Below are 13,196 nucleotides of genomic sequence, written 5' to 3'. Positions count from 1 at the left end.
TTTGCATGCCGAATAAGGATTTTCTTTTCTATAGCAGGTTTTGACTGTCGATGTGGGAACTTGTTTTGCGGACTTCATCGTTACTCGGATAAACACAATTGCCCTTATGATTACAAGGCAGAAGCAGCAATGAAGATCCGGAAAGAGAACCCTATTATTGTGGCTGAGAAAATTCAGAGGATTTAAACAGGCAATTGAAGAGGACCGTAACTATCAAAGACTGCATTTATTTCTTTATTCCCTGATCTATTTTGGGATCCTTCATAGAGCAGATGCATGGGCTGTTTTTAATCCTTGTCTGTTCTCCAATTGTGCTTTAACCCTAGTTTCTTCTAATTGTAAGGTGGCTGGACATTACTAGATGCAATTAAGCACACAGTATTAATCACGACAAGTGAAACCATTGACCTACAAAATGAATGGAATGAGCTGGTTAAATGGTGATTGCTAGTGGTGGGTGATCTGCCAAGCTAGCTTGAGACAACATGTTGTAGTGCTTTTAATTGAGTGAGTAAAATGACCAACCAAAAACTTATTTGGCAACCTGAATATGTTTTTAGTGCCTAAGCAGACTTGGACTACTTCTCATAGTCTATAGAATTCTAAGGATGTTGTGATACAATCGAGCATATCTTTGAATAAGCAGGATTTCGAGGTAGGTAGCTGATTCCATGAAGATTTTGGGAGCTGCCTTCACTTAGGCATACTTCGACCAAGTTTTGTAGGTTAATGACTTTAATGCCGGGGTTATTCAGGGAAAACTTGTGCAAATAGGGACGGCTTCCAAAGTAGTCGTTTAACCTCTGTTCAATATTTCATTAGAAAGCAATTTTCCTTGCCTCTACTGGAACACAGTCAGCCTGTAATGTGTTCAGAAAGTATTTAACTGTGGCAGTCTGAATAATGCAGAATGTTGTAGAGGCCAATGAATCTGAGCCTCTTTTACATTTCATAGAACAGTAAGTCTGCCTTCATTTATCAAAGCCTATGTACATTAACTTTGTGGAGCTCTATGATAAATGCAGGCTATGTTTACAAAAGTTGCACATGCTTTTTAACAGGATGTTAGAAAATGTTAATAAATTAAATCACTCAACTGTGTCCAGGCAACTAATTTAATGTCCCAGTTATACTGCATGTTGGTACTTGCCACATATGTGTAACAAAACGCCAAATGTCCAAAATAACAAAGGAGAACCTGGAAGAGATGGCCTTGCATGGCTCGTATGACTGCATGTGATGCCCAGTCATTTTCCTTGAACTTATTGGTCTACTAAACTGGCGTGTCCTCTGTGTTCAAGCAGCTGAGGTGGCTCAAACATGTGCCACCTTGCTCTTACATGGATTTTGAGTAGGTGGTATATTTCTGTCTCCCATCGTCTTCACCAGTCCCACCTCTACCACAGTGCATTATAACTGGGCTATATATTCTACAGTGATAGGAGTGTAGCATTGGCTTATTGCATGGACTGCACACCCCCAGCAGTGTAAAATGTTGAACTGTAGCAATGACAATATACTTAACTGAAGCTATTGTACTTTTTAAATCTGTTATTGGAAGATTTGTGATGTACGAAATAGTTGCATTTTTAATCCAGTACAATTTAGACATGTAGTGTGATCAGAATCTTACAATTTTATCTAAGCTGTGATTTTGATTACTGTTCATTCTTGCAATAACTCATTCTTGCATATTTAACGACAGTACACAGGAGCTTATTTTTTGTTAAACTACAGTATGCCTTTTTAATTTTTAATCTTGGGTATGTGATTTGTACAGAAGTATTTATATTTATGTAATGCATATAATCATGCTAGTCCGCATTTATGCGAAATTGGATGTAAATAAATATGTACAGAATAGCTTCATTTTGCACTTGTATTTTGTTTTGTCTCCCATTTTCTCAGTAAGGAGTTGTGCACACACTCCAGATGGGCCAAATAACTATACCTGTTTTTCTCTTCCAATACACTATTTCAGCACTTCCTCTTAATTTTACACTGTTCTCAGTGGGCATGTTCATCCCATTATGTTGAACTGGAAAATTTCAGGTTGCGCGAATGTGCAAATTGAGTATTGCTGTTTTCCCCATTTACCAGATGGTTAGAACATAATCGTAGTATGGCTTGTTAGCATGGCTGTGTTGCCACAAATGCAGCACTGATGTTCAGTAGCATCAATCGAAATAGGATGTACAATTTTGTTAAGGAGTATAGTTAAACTGACATATGTAGTGGCATTCAGAAAGCAGTCACTTGGAAATGGACCCTGTGAACAGTGAGAAAAGCACCTTGTGTATTCTTGTTCTATAATTTGAGATGCTCGATAACTTGAATAAATTTTTTTTGTAGATTGCACATTGAGAATCAAAGGTTGATTAATGCACAAAATATTGGTGGGGAAGATCAGGAACATGCAGGATGTGAGGTTGCATAAATGTCTTCAAAAGTTATCTGATTGCCTTTTAATTTGAGGTGTAAGTGATTCTTGACTGGATGATTATTCTTGTGTTGTGCACAACAGGAAACAAAAAAACCTTGACTGAAGTAAGCCTCATTTGGTCATCGCAACATCTTGCTTTTTATGGCATTCCGTGAGCATGGGCTGCTCAAGAAATTTCTATCTCGTAAATGTTTTGAGACACTCTTCTTTAAACAATTGTTTGCATTGCAGTGATCAACTCCAAATGTTACCTGGTATGGCTGCAGAGCAACATTCTGGCATGGTCTCTGCTGCATTTGACTAGCTTGCCATAGGCAAAATAGCTTTGAACCACTACTATTGGCTTTGTGTCTTGGCATGCTCATCGTCCCTCAATGTTCTGACAAAGTTGTAACTAGTGGTCATTGGTGCAGCACTTGCAGTCTGTTTGACTTCGACCAGTCTTAATGCATTAACACTGATTTCTTGTAATTGTTCAAAGTTTTTTATATCACATATATAATTCAAATATAAATATACAATGTTAAAGAGCATCACAACCCTTCTGACTGTGACTCGCCTTCCCTTTTTTTTTTTTTAAACCCCCCCCCTCGCTGATCCCTCAATCCTCTAAGAAATCAATGAATGGTTTCCACCTCCAAGTGGACCCTTTTTACAACCCCCCGCAGAGCGAACTTGATCTCTAACCGCAGGATTTCTGTCAGGTTGCTCACCCATATCCCTGCCTTCGAGGGCTCTGAGTACCACCAGCATAACAATCTATCGACTGGTTATTAGGGGGGCAAAGGCCAAGTGTGAGAACAGAGGTGGTCAATGCAGGACTGAGGCTGTTGTACCTAAATGCGTGCAGTATATGGAACAAGGTAAATGAGCTAGTTGCGCACATTGAAATTGGGTGTTGTGGGCATCGCAGAGACATGGCTGCAGGGGGATCAGGGCTGGGAGCTAAACATACAAGGATGTGTGTCCTATCGAAAGGACCAACAGATGGGCAAAGGGGGTGGGGTTGCATTCTTAGTAAGGAATGAAGTTAAATCCATTGCAAGGAGCGATTATACAATCAGAAGGCATAGAGTCTCTGTGGGTAGAAGTGAGGAATCCCAAAGGTAGAAAGACCCTGATGGAAGTTATGTACAGGCAGTAGTAAGGAGGTGGGGCAGAAAATAAATTGGGAGATATAAAAGGCAGGTAACAAAGGCAATATCGCAATCATGAACTACAATATGAAAGTGGACTGGGAAAATCAGATTGGTAGTGGATCCCAAGGAAAGGAATTTGTGGAATGGCTGAGATGCTTTTTTGGGGGAGCAGCTTGTGACAGCCGACTAGGGAACAGGCAACTCTGGATTTGGTGATTGTAATGAAGCAGACTTTATTAGGGAACTTAAGGTGAAGGAACCCTTGGGGAGCAGTGACTACAATATGATAGAATTTACCCTGCAGTTTGAGAGGGAGAAGCTGCAGTCAGATGTAACGGTGCAAAGGCATGAGGGTGGAGCTGGCCAGAGTTAATTGGAAAGGGACTCTAGCAGGGAAGACGGTGGAACAGCAATGGCAGATGTTTTGGGGGGTTATTCGGGAGGCACAACAAATTCATCCCAAGGAAGAGGAAACCTGCTAAGGGGAGGAGGTTGGCTAGGGAAGTCTAAGATGGCATAAAAGCAAAAGAAAATGCAGACAAAGTGTTGAGGATTAGTGGGAAGACTTTAAAAGTGAGCAGAGGACAACTTTTTTTAAAAAAGCAAGAAGTGGGGGGGAGGGAGAAGATGAAATGAGTGCTAGCTAGTAATATAAAAGAGGAAGAGGTTTTTTTTTCAACATATAAAAGGTAAGAGAGGCAAAAATAGACATTGGACCACTGGAAAAGTAATAGGAAACAAAAGTGGCAGAGGAACTGAATAGTTACTTTGCATCAGTCTTGGTGGAAGACACCAGTGAGATGCCAGAGTTCCAGGAGAATCGGGGCAGAGTGCAATGGCCATCACTAAGGAGAAGGTTCTGGGGAAACAAAGTTCTGAAAGTGGATTAGTCACCTGGACTGGATGGACTACATCCCAGAGTTCCAAAAGAGATAGCTGTGGAGGCAGTGGTGGCGATCTTTCAGGAAGGTGAGGGTACAAGAGGACTGGAAAGTGGCTAATGTAACACCGCTGTCTAAGAAGGGAGGGAAGGAGGAGACAGGAAATTATAGGCCGGTTTTCCTGACTGTAAGATTTTAAGAGTCCATTATTAAAGATGAAATTGTGGAGTACTTGGATGCGCATGGTAAAATAGGACTGAGAACGGCTTCGTCAAGGGGAGGTCAGGTCTGACATATGTTATAGTTCCTTGAGGAAGTAACAAGGAAGTTAGACAAAGGAGAACCAGTGAACATGATTTATTTAGATTTCCAGAAGGCCTTTGACAAGGTGCCGCAAAGGAGACTGTTAAATAAGTGAAAGCCCATGGTGTTCAGGGTAATATCCTGGCATGGATACAGGATTGGCTGACTGGCAGATGGCAGAGAGTGGGGATAAAGGGCTTGAGGCACAATCAATTTGACTGGAGACTAAGTTGAATCCAAACTGAGGCTTTCATCAGATGTGTGGCTTCCTACAGCAGCTGACGAAATGGCTGTGAGCTGGAGGCCATGCATATTTATAACCTGGCTCCTAGGCAGAGCTAGCATGCAGGGGCCAGGTGAACCTGTAGTGCAGGTTCTACTGTACAACCCTAAATATAAGAACACAGTGGTTTACCACATTCACCCCCTGTTAAAATTGAGTCTGGCATGGGGTAGTGGATAACTATATACAATTAGCTATCTTTAATATTTACAGAGCAGCAAAACAAATGTCTATTGGTTCAGCCGGTCCGGCGCCTTGGCAGTCCTTTGAGATCGACGAAGTGGAGCTGGCAATGTTGCTGCTGTCGTGGTTGAAGTTGACTCAGTAAGCGTGCTGAAATCCTCTTCGTCAACGGGGGTGGGCAGGGGGAGGACGGATGGCCCTGGGGGGGGTGCTGTGGGGGTGGAACCTGCTGGTGCCCGGTCTCTGCAAGAGACGGTATCCTAGCGGCCATCTGGGAACGCCACGTAGGCATACTGTGGGTTTGTGTGGAGCAGGTGCACCCTTTCCACCAACTGATCCGCCTTGTGGAGCCGCACATGTTTACGGAGAAGCACAGTTCCCGGAGCTGTGAGCCAAGTTGGGAGCGATACCCCGGATGTGGACTTCCTGGGGAAGGCAAAAAGACATGCGGTGTACTGTTAGAAGCAGTGCAGAGTAATGAGCGAATGGAATGTAGTGCATCAGGGAGGACCTCTTGCCAGCTTGCACTCCACACAGATCTGGCAGTTCTTGGTGATCGTCCTTACTTCCTCGACGGAGTAGGGCAAATTTCGTGCCTTAATGAAGTGGTACAACCGAGTGACCCCTGGGTGACATAGGCTTTCGTGCAGGGCCCGGAGGCGGTCTACCTGTGCGCTGGCACATGTGCCTCGGGAGTTTGCCAGGGCGATACTTAATCTCGTAATTATAGGTGGAGAGCTTGATTCTCCACCGCAAGATTTTATCATTTTTGATCTTGCCCCGCTGTGTTGTTGTTGAACATGAAGGCTACCGACCGTTGGTCAGTGAGGAGAGTGAATCTCCTGCCGGCCAGGTAATGCCTCCAATGTCGCACAGCCTCAACGATAGTCTGGGCCTCCTTTTCGACGGATGAGTGCTGAATTTCGGAGGCATGGAGGGTGCGGGAAAAGAATGCCACGGGCCTGCCTGCCTGGTTGAGGGTGGCGGCGAGGGCGACGTCCGATGCATCGCTTTCTACTTGGAAAGGAAGTGTTTCGTCTACAGCGTGCATTCCAGCTTTGGCAATATCAGCTCTGATCCGGGCCTCAGCCGTCAGGGGGAAATGAGTAGACCGTATGAGTGGGCGGGCCTTGTCCGCATAGTTTTGGACACACTGTGCATAATACGAGAAGAACCCCAGGCAGCGTTTTGAGGGCCTTGGGGCAGTGGGGGAGGGGGAGCTCCATGAGGGGGCGCATGCGGTCAGGATCGGCCCCCAGAACTCCGTTCTGGACTACGTAGCCGAGGATGGCTAAGCGGTTTGTGCGGAACACACACTTCTCCTTGTTATACGCGAGGTTGAGGAGAGTGGCGGTGCGGAGAAATTTAGCGAGGTTGGCGTCGTGGTCCTGCTGATCATGGCCGCAGATGGTCACATTGTCTAGGTACGGAAATGTGGCCCGTAAGCCGTACCGGTCGACCATTCGGCCCATCTCCCTTTGGAAGACCAAAACCCCATTGGTGACGCTGAAGGGGACCCTAAGGAAATGATATAGCCGGCCGGCTGCCTCGAAGGCAGTGTATGGCCGGTCCGATTTACGGATGAGGAGCTGGTGGATTTCAGGTCCACCGGTACTGTGCAATCTGGTTAACCATGGCAGATATGCGTGGGAGGGGGCACGCGTCGAGCTGCGTGTACCTGTTGATGGTCTGGCTGTAGTCTTTGCGTCGAGTCATGGCATCAGCGTAATTGGGCGCATCCTGGATCAGTGGGAAGACTTTGGAGCTGAGTCTGGAGTACAATATTTGAATCTTCTGAGCCTCTGGAACAGGGGTCGGAGCCGCGTTGATATACGCTTCAAAACAAGCTAGCCAGTGCTGGAAGTCCTTTCTGGCGTCACTTGCGTGTGGATCCAGCTGCAGGCGATCTGGTTTAATCCGGAGGTCCATCTTCTGAATCTGATACTAATAAATTGAGGCACGATCAATTTGACTGGAGCCAAAGTTGAATCAAAACTCAGGCTTTATTAGTATCAGATGTGTGGTCTCCCACAGCAGCTGGCAAAATGGCTGCGAGCTGGAGGCCATGCATATTTATAACCCGGCTCCTGGGCAGAGTTAGCAGGCAGGTGCCCAGGTGAACCTGTAGTGCAGGTTCTACCATGCAACCATTAATATAAGAACAGTACGAAGTCTTACAACACCAGGTTAAAGTCCAACAGGTTTGTTTCGATGTCACTAGCTTTCGGAGCGCTGCTCCTTCCTCAGGTGAAAGAAGAGGTCTGATCCAGAAACTCGTATATAGACAAATTCAAAGATGCCAAACAATGCTAGGAATGCGAGCATTAGCAGGTGATTAAATCTTTACAGATCCAGAGATGGGGTAATCCCAGGTTAAAGAGGTGTGAATTGTATCAAGCCAGGACAGTTGATAGGATTTCGCAGGCCAGATGGTGGGGGATGAATGTAATGTGACATGAATCCCAGGTCCCGGTTGAGGCCGCACTCGTGTGCGGAACTTGGCTATAAGTTTCTGCTCGGCGATTCTGCGTTGTCGCGGGTCCTGAAGGCCGCCTTGGAGAACGCTTACCCGGAGATCAGAGGCTGAATGCCCTTGACTGCTGAAGTGTTCCCCGACTGGAAGGGAACATTCCTGCCTGGTGATTGTTGCGCGATGTCCGTTCATTCGTTGTCGCAGCGTCTGCATGGTCTCGCCAATGTACCACGCTCAACATCAGTACTCAACACCGACAACTGCCAATCTCCAGACGCAATTCTGCAACTCATCCGCTTCATTCTGGATCACAACGTCTTCACCTTCGACAACAAGTTCTTCATCCAGACGCACGGAACAGCCATGGGGACCAAATTCGCACCCCAATACGCCAACATCTTTATGCACAAGTTTGAACAGGACCTACTCACCGCACAGGACCTTCAACCGACGTTATACACCAGATACATCGATGACATTTTTTTCCTTTGGACCCACGGCGAAGAATCACTGAAACGACTACACGATGACATTAATAAGTTCCATCCAACCATCAGACTCACCATGGACTACTCTCCAAAATCAGTTGCATTCTTGGACACACTCGTCTCCATCAAGGACGGTCACCTCAGCACTTCGCTTTACCGCAAACCCACGGATAACCTCATGATGCTCCACTTCTCCAGCTTCCACCCTAAACCCATTAAAGAAGCCATCCCCTATAGACAAGCGCTCCGTATACACAGGATCTGCTCAGACGAGGAGGAGCGTTACAGACGTTGAAAGATGCCCTCGTACGAACAGGATATGGCACTCGACTCATCGATCGACAGTTCCAACGCGCCACAGCGAAAAACCGGACCGACCTCCTCAGAAGACAAACATGGGACACAACCGACAGAATACCCTTCGTCGTCCAGTATTTCCCCGGAGCGGAGAAACTACGTCATCTTCTTCACAGCCTTCAACACGTCATTGATGACGATGAACATCTTGCCAAGGTCATCCCCACACCCCCACTACTTGCCTTCAAACAACCGCGCAACCTCAAACGAACCATTGTTTGCAGCAAACTACCCAGTCTTCAGAACAGTGACCACGACACCACACAACCCTGCCATGGCAATCTCTGCAAGACGTGCCAGATCATTGACATGGATACCACTATTACACGTGAGAACACCACCCACCAGGTACGCGGTACATACTCGTGCGACTCGGCCAACATTGTCTACCTCATACGCTGCAGGAAAGGATGTCCCGAAGCGTGGTACATTGGCGAGACCATGCAGACGCTGCGACAACGAATGAACGGACATCACGCAACAATCACCAGGCAGGAATGTTCCCTTCCAGTCGGGGAACACTTCAGCAGTCAAGGGCATTCAGCCTCTGATCTCCGGGTAAGCGTTCTCCAAGGCGGCCTTCAGGACCCGCGACAACGCAGAATCGCCGAGCAGAAACTTATAGCCAAGTTCCGCACACATGAGTGCGGCCTCAACCGGGACCTGGGATTCATGTCACATTACATTCATCCCCCACCATCTGGCCTGCGAAATCCTATCCACTGTCCTGGCTTGATACAATTCACACCTCTTTAACCTGGGATTACCCCATCTCTGGATCTGTAAAGATTTAATCACCTGCTAAGGCTCGCATTCCTAGCATTGTTTGGCATCTTTGAATTTGTCTATATATGTGTTTCTGGATCAGACCTCTTCATTCACCTGAGGAAGGAGCAGCGCTCCGAAAGCTAGTGACATCGCAACAAACCTGTTGGACTTTAACCTGGTGTTGTAAGACTTCGTACTGTGCTCACCCCAGTCCAACGCCGGCATCTCCACATCATTAATATAAGAACACACTGGTTTACCACCGGGGTCTTTTTCAGGATGGCAGCTGGTGACTAGTGGTGTGCCTCAGGGTCTGTGCTGAGACCACAAATGTTCACTATATACATTGATGATCTGGAAGAAGGAACTGAAGGCACTGTTAAATTTGCAGATGATACGAAGATCTGTAGAGGGACAGGTAGTATTGAGGGAAGCAGGGGGGCTGCAGAAGGATTTGGACAGGCTAGGAGAGTGGGCAAAGAAGTGGCAGATGGAATTCAATGTGGAAAAGTGTGAGGTTATGAAGTTTGGAAGGAGGAATGGAGGCACAGATTATTTTCTAAATGGGGAAGTGCTGAGGAAATCAGAAGCACAAAGGGACTAGGGAATCCTTCTTCACGATTCTCTTAACATGCAGGTTCAGGCAGCAGTTAGGAAGGTAATGTTAGCATTCATGTCGATTAGAATACAAGACCAGGGGCGTACTTCTGAGGCTGTATAAGGCTCTGTCACCCCATTTGGAGTATTTTGGGCCCTGTATCTAAGGAAGGGTGTGCTGGCCTTGGAAAGGGTCCAGAGGAGGTTCACAAGAATGATCCCTGGAATGAAAAGCTTGTCTTATGAGGAACTATTGAGGACTCTGGTCTGTACTCGGAGTTTAGTAGGATGAGGGAGGATCTTATTGAAACTTACAAGATACTGCGAGGCCTGGATAGAGTGAACGTGGAGAGGATGTTTCCACTTGTAGGAAAAACTAAATCCAGAGGACACAATCTCAGATTAAAGGGAAGATCCTTTAAAACAGGAATTTCTGCAGCCAGAGGGTGGTGAATCTGTGGAACACTTTGCCGCAGAAGGCTGTGGAGGCCAAATCGCAGTGTCTTTAAGACAGAGATAGATTCTTGATTAATCGGATTTTGGGGAGAAGGCCGGAGTATGAGGATGAGAAAAATATCAGCCATGATTGAATGGCGGAACACTCGATGGGCCGAGTGACCTAATTCTGATCCTATGTCTTATGTGCAATAAATCGGCCTCTTTCCTTCTCCTCTTTCCCTCTTTTCCCCCTCCCCAAAGCCATCTTCCGACACATCAAATAAGCACTCCATTCTGCACTCCAGGCCACCCTCACCCCCAGGACCTTGGACATAACATCCACAAAACCGTGCCAGAATCCTCTCCATCTTGGACTCAGCCAAAACATGTGGACGTGGTTCACAGGCTGTCCTCTGCACTGCCCATACCTATCCTCCAACCCCTCAAAAAAACCTCATTCTCGCCACAGTCATATGGGGCCTGTACACAACTTTAAACTGGATGAGACTTAACCTCGCACACGACGAGGACGCATGCGTCTCTGCAAAGCCTCAGCCATGTCCCAACTCCTCCATTTGCGCTTAATATCCTCCACCCAGGCACCCTCTCACTGCAGTTCCTTGTAAATATCCAACCCCTTTCTCTCCCCTATTTCATCCTCCAACAGAAGCTTATCTTGCAGCACCAGAGACGGCAACCCCTGGAAAGTTGTGTCAATTCCATACACATGTTCCTGATGGTCTGCTGCAAAGGATTCTGTCCACTTGTTGAGCAGGGATTAAACTTAAAGCAGCCATTGAAACAGATGGATTATGGCGGGTAAGCATCTTACTGGTCAGGTTCGGTCTGACCCGAGGTGGGTGGTGGCTGGCCAGTGGGACCTATGATCCCTCCCACTGTCGAAGACAGCTGGTTCTCTGCAAATCCAATTGGGCTTGATCACTCGACGACTTTCTCCCATGTTATTTTAAATCTCAACAAAACTGGAGTATCTTCTCCAGCATGCAAGTCTTGGCAATATTTATGGGCTTTTGTGGTCTGCGCAAACCTCTGGGCTGGCCCACTCTCTAGCTTCTCAGTTGTGTTCAAAGGAATGCAATGTGTTATATTTGATACCAGCTTGATTACCTATTTCAAAGTGCGTCTGTCTGGATTTCGCTCCAGATAAGACCATAAGACATAGGAGCAGAATTAGGCCACTAGGCCCATCAGGTCTGCTCCCCCATTCAATCATGTCTGATATTTTTCTCATCCCCATTCTCCTGCCTTCTCCCCATAACCCCTGATCTCGTTATTAATCAAGAACCTATCTATCTCTGGCTTAAAGACACACAGTGATTTGGCCTCCACAGCTTTCTGTGGCAAAGAGTTCCACAGATTCACCACCCTCTGGCTGAAGAAATTCCTCCTCAGTTTAGTTTTAAACGATCGTCCCTTTAGTTTGAGATTGTGTCCTCTGGTTCTAGTTTTTCCTACAAGTGGAAACATCCTCTCCTCATCCACTCTATCCAGGCCTTGCAGTATCCTGTAAGTTTCAATAAGAGTCCTCAACCGTTCCTCATATGACAAGCTCTTCATTCCAGGAATCATTCTTGTGAACCTCCTTTGGACTCTTTCCAAGGCCAGCACATCCTTCCTTAGGTACAATACTCCAAATGGGGTCTGGCCAGAGCTGTCAGTGTTTACTCTATTCACCTTCAACTCTTCTGAGGTATCCACAAGGCTTGTCCACCTGCCAGTGAGCTTGCACACCACGAGCTGGATTCTCCATTTTGGAGACTAAGTTCCCCACGCTGGCATGAAAACGGTTGTCTTTTACGCCAGGAAAACTGGACCTGGACCGCTAAAGTAGTGACCCTCCCTTCGGCCGCTCGTGCGCCCCAGACCGCAAGTCCACAGTGCCCCCAGCCCCGGGTGAAGCTCCCCCTGCCCGCGGATCGACCCTCCACTGACTGTGGCGGCCCCAGACTAAGTCCGCAGCCACAACGTTGAGTTCACGAACGGGGTGAGCACATGTAACCCACGCCGTCGGGGACAGCGCATCGCGGGGCGGGCCTCAGGCAAAGATCTGTGGCCGTGGATAATCGGCACTGTTTTCAGGGGCGGAGAATCAGAAAACCGGCGCCGCTCCCGATAAGGGCGTCAAAACGGATTCTCTGCCCCGTCGGCGAACGCGATTTCAGCGTCGGGGAGCAAAGAATCCAGCCCCACATACCTGGTGATCAAAGCTCCAGTTCCTCTGAAGCTTTAACCTGTGTCCCCACTAGAAGGCTCAGGACAAGACTTGCCAATCGAGAGACTCGTGTTGATAGAGAGAAACTTCTACATTTGGCTCTCCTATTCACATTGCTGTTAGACTGCAATTGGTGCATTGGTGTAGGCTGAAAATGAAGAAAAATAGCACAAACGGAAAGCATACTAACTCTCCAACACCAGGTGCATCACATTGACAAGTTGAAGTCACTCGTGTATATAACTGAGATTAATGCTTAACTCAAAGAATACAGGGAACCAGGAGATGGAGCAGTTTGCGCAAGGAGTGCCACAGCTTGGAGCCTTGTGGCATAACTGCTAGTGCTTGGATAAAATGAGTGGTCTGTTCAAGAGTGGTGCCAGGATTGAGGTTTAAGGTTCTCTAAAGCTTTGTGATGGTTGGGATGATTGGGTGAAAGGGCCATGAAAGGCTTTTAACAATTTGTATAGTATATTTTAATATCACAGTCCCAAGGTGTTTCACAGGAGTGTTATAAAACAAACATTTGATGCGAAGACACTTGAGAAATTCGCACAGATTACCAAAACGTAAATAATTTTTTAAATAAAAGTGCTTTACAGCAGTGTTT

The 13,196-nt window shown here is 46.7% G+C and overlaps 1 protein-coding gene across 8 annotated transcripts in view; it reads left to right on the top strand.

The window, feature by feature from the left end:
• The window catches only part of LOC140429502 (AN1-type zinc finger protein 5-like), a 38,313-nt gene extending 36,450 nt beyond the window's left edge, over window positions 1-1,863 (top strand). For 7 of the 8 annotated variants that reach the window (XM_072516584.1, XM_072516577.1, XM_072516582.1 and 4 more), the window contains one exon: window positions 35-1,863. In XM_072516584.1, the coding sequence (XP_072372685.1) occupies window positions 35-186 (152 nt within the window). In that variant the 3' untranslated portion in view covers window positions 187-1,863. The remainder of the gene's footprint in view (window positions 1-34) is intronic. The other variant, XM_072516578.1, reaches the window with a different exon arrangement.
• The last annotated feature ends 11,333 nt before the right edge of the window (window positions 1,864-13,196 follow it).

This window comes from Scyliorhinus torazame, chromosome 9 (genome assembly GCF_047496885.1).
Source record: "Scyliorhinus torazame isolate Kashiwa2021f chromosome 9, sScyTor2.1, whole genome shotgun sequence".
Taxonomy (NCBI): domain Eukaryota; kingdom Metazoa; phylum Chordata; class Chondrichthyes; order Carcharhiniformes; family Scyliorhinidae; genus Scyliorhinus; species Scyliorhinus torazame.
This window is presented reverse-complemented; position numbering and strand designations above follow the sequence as displayed.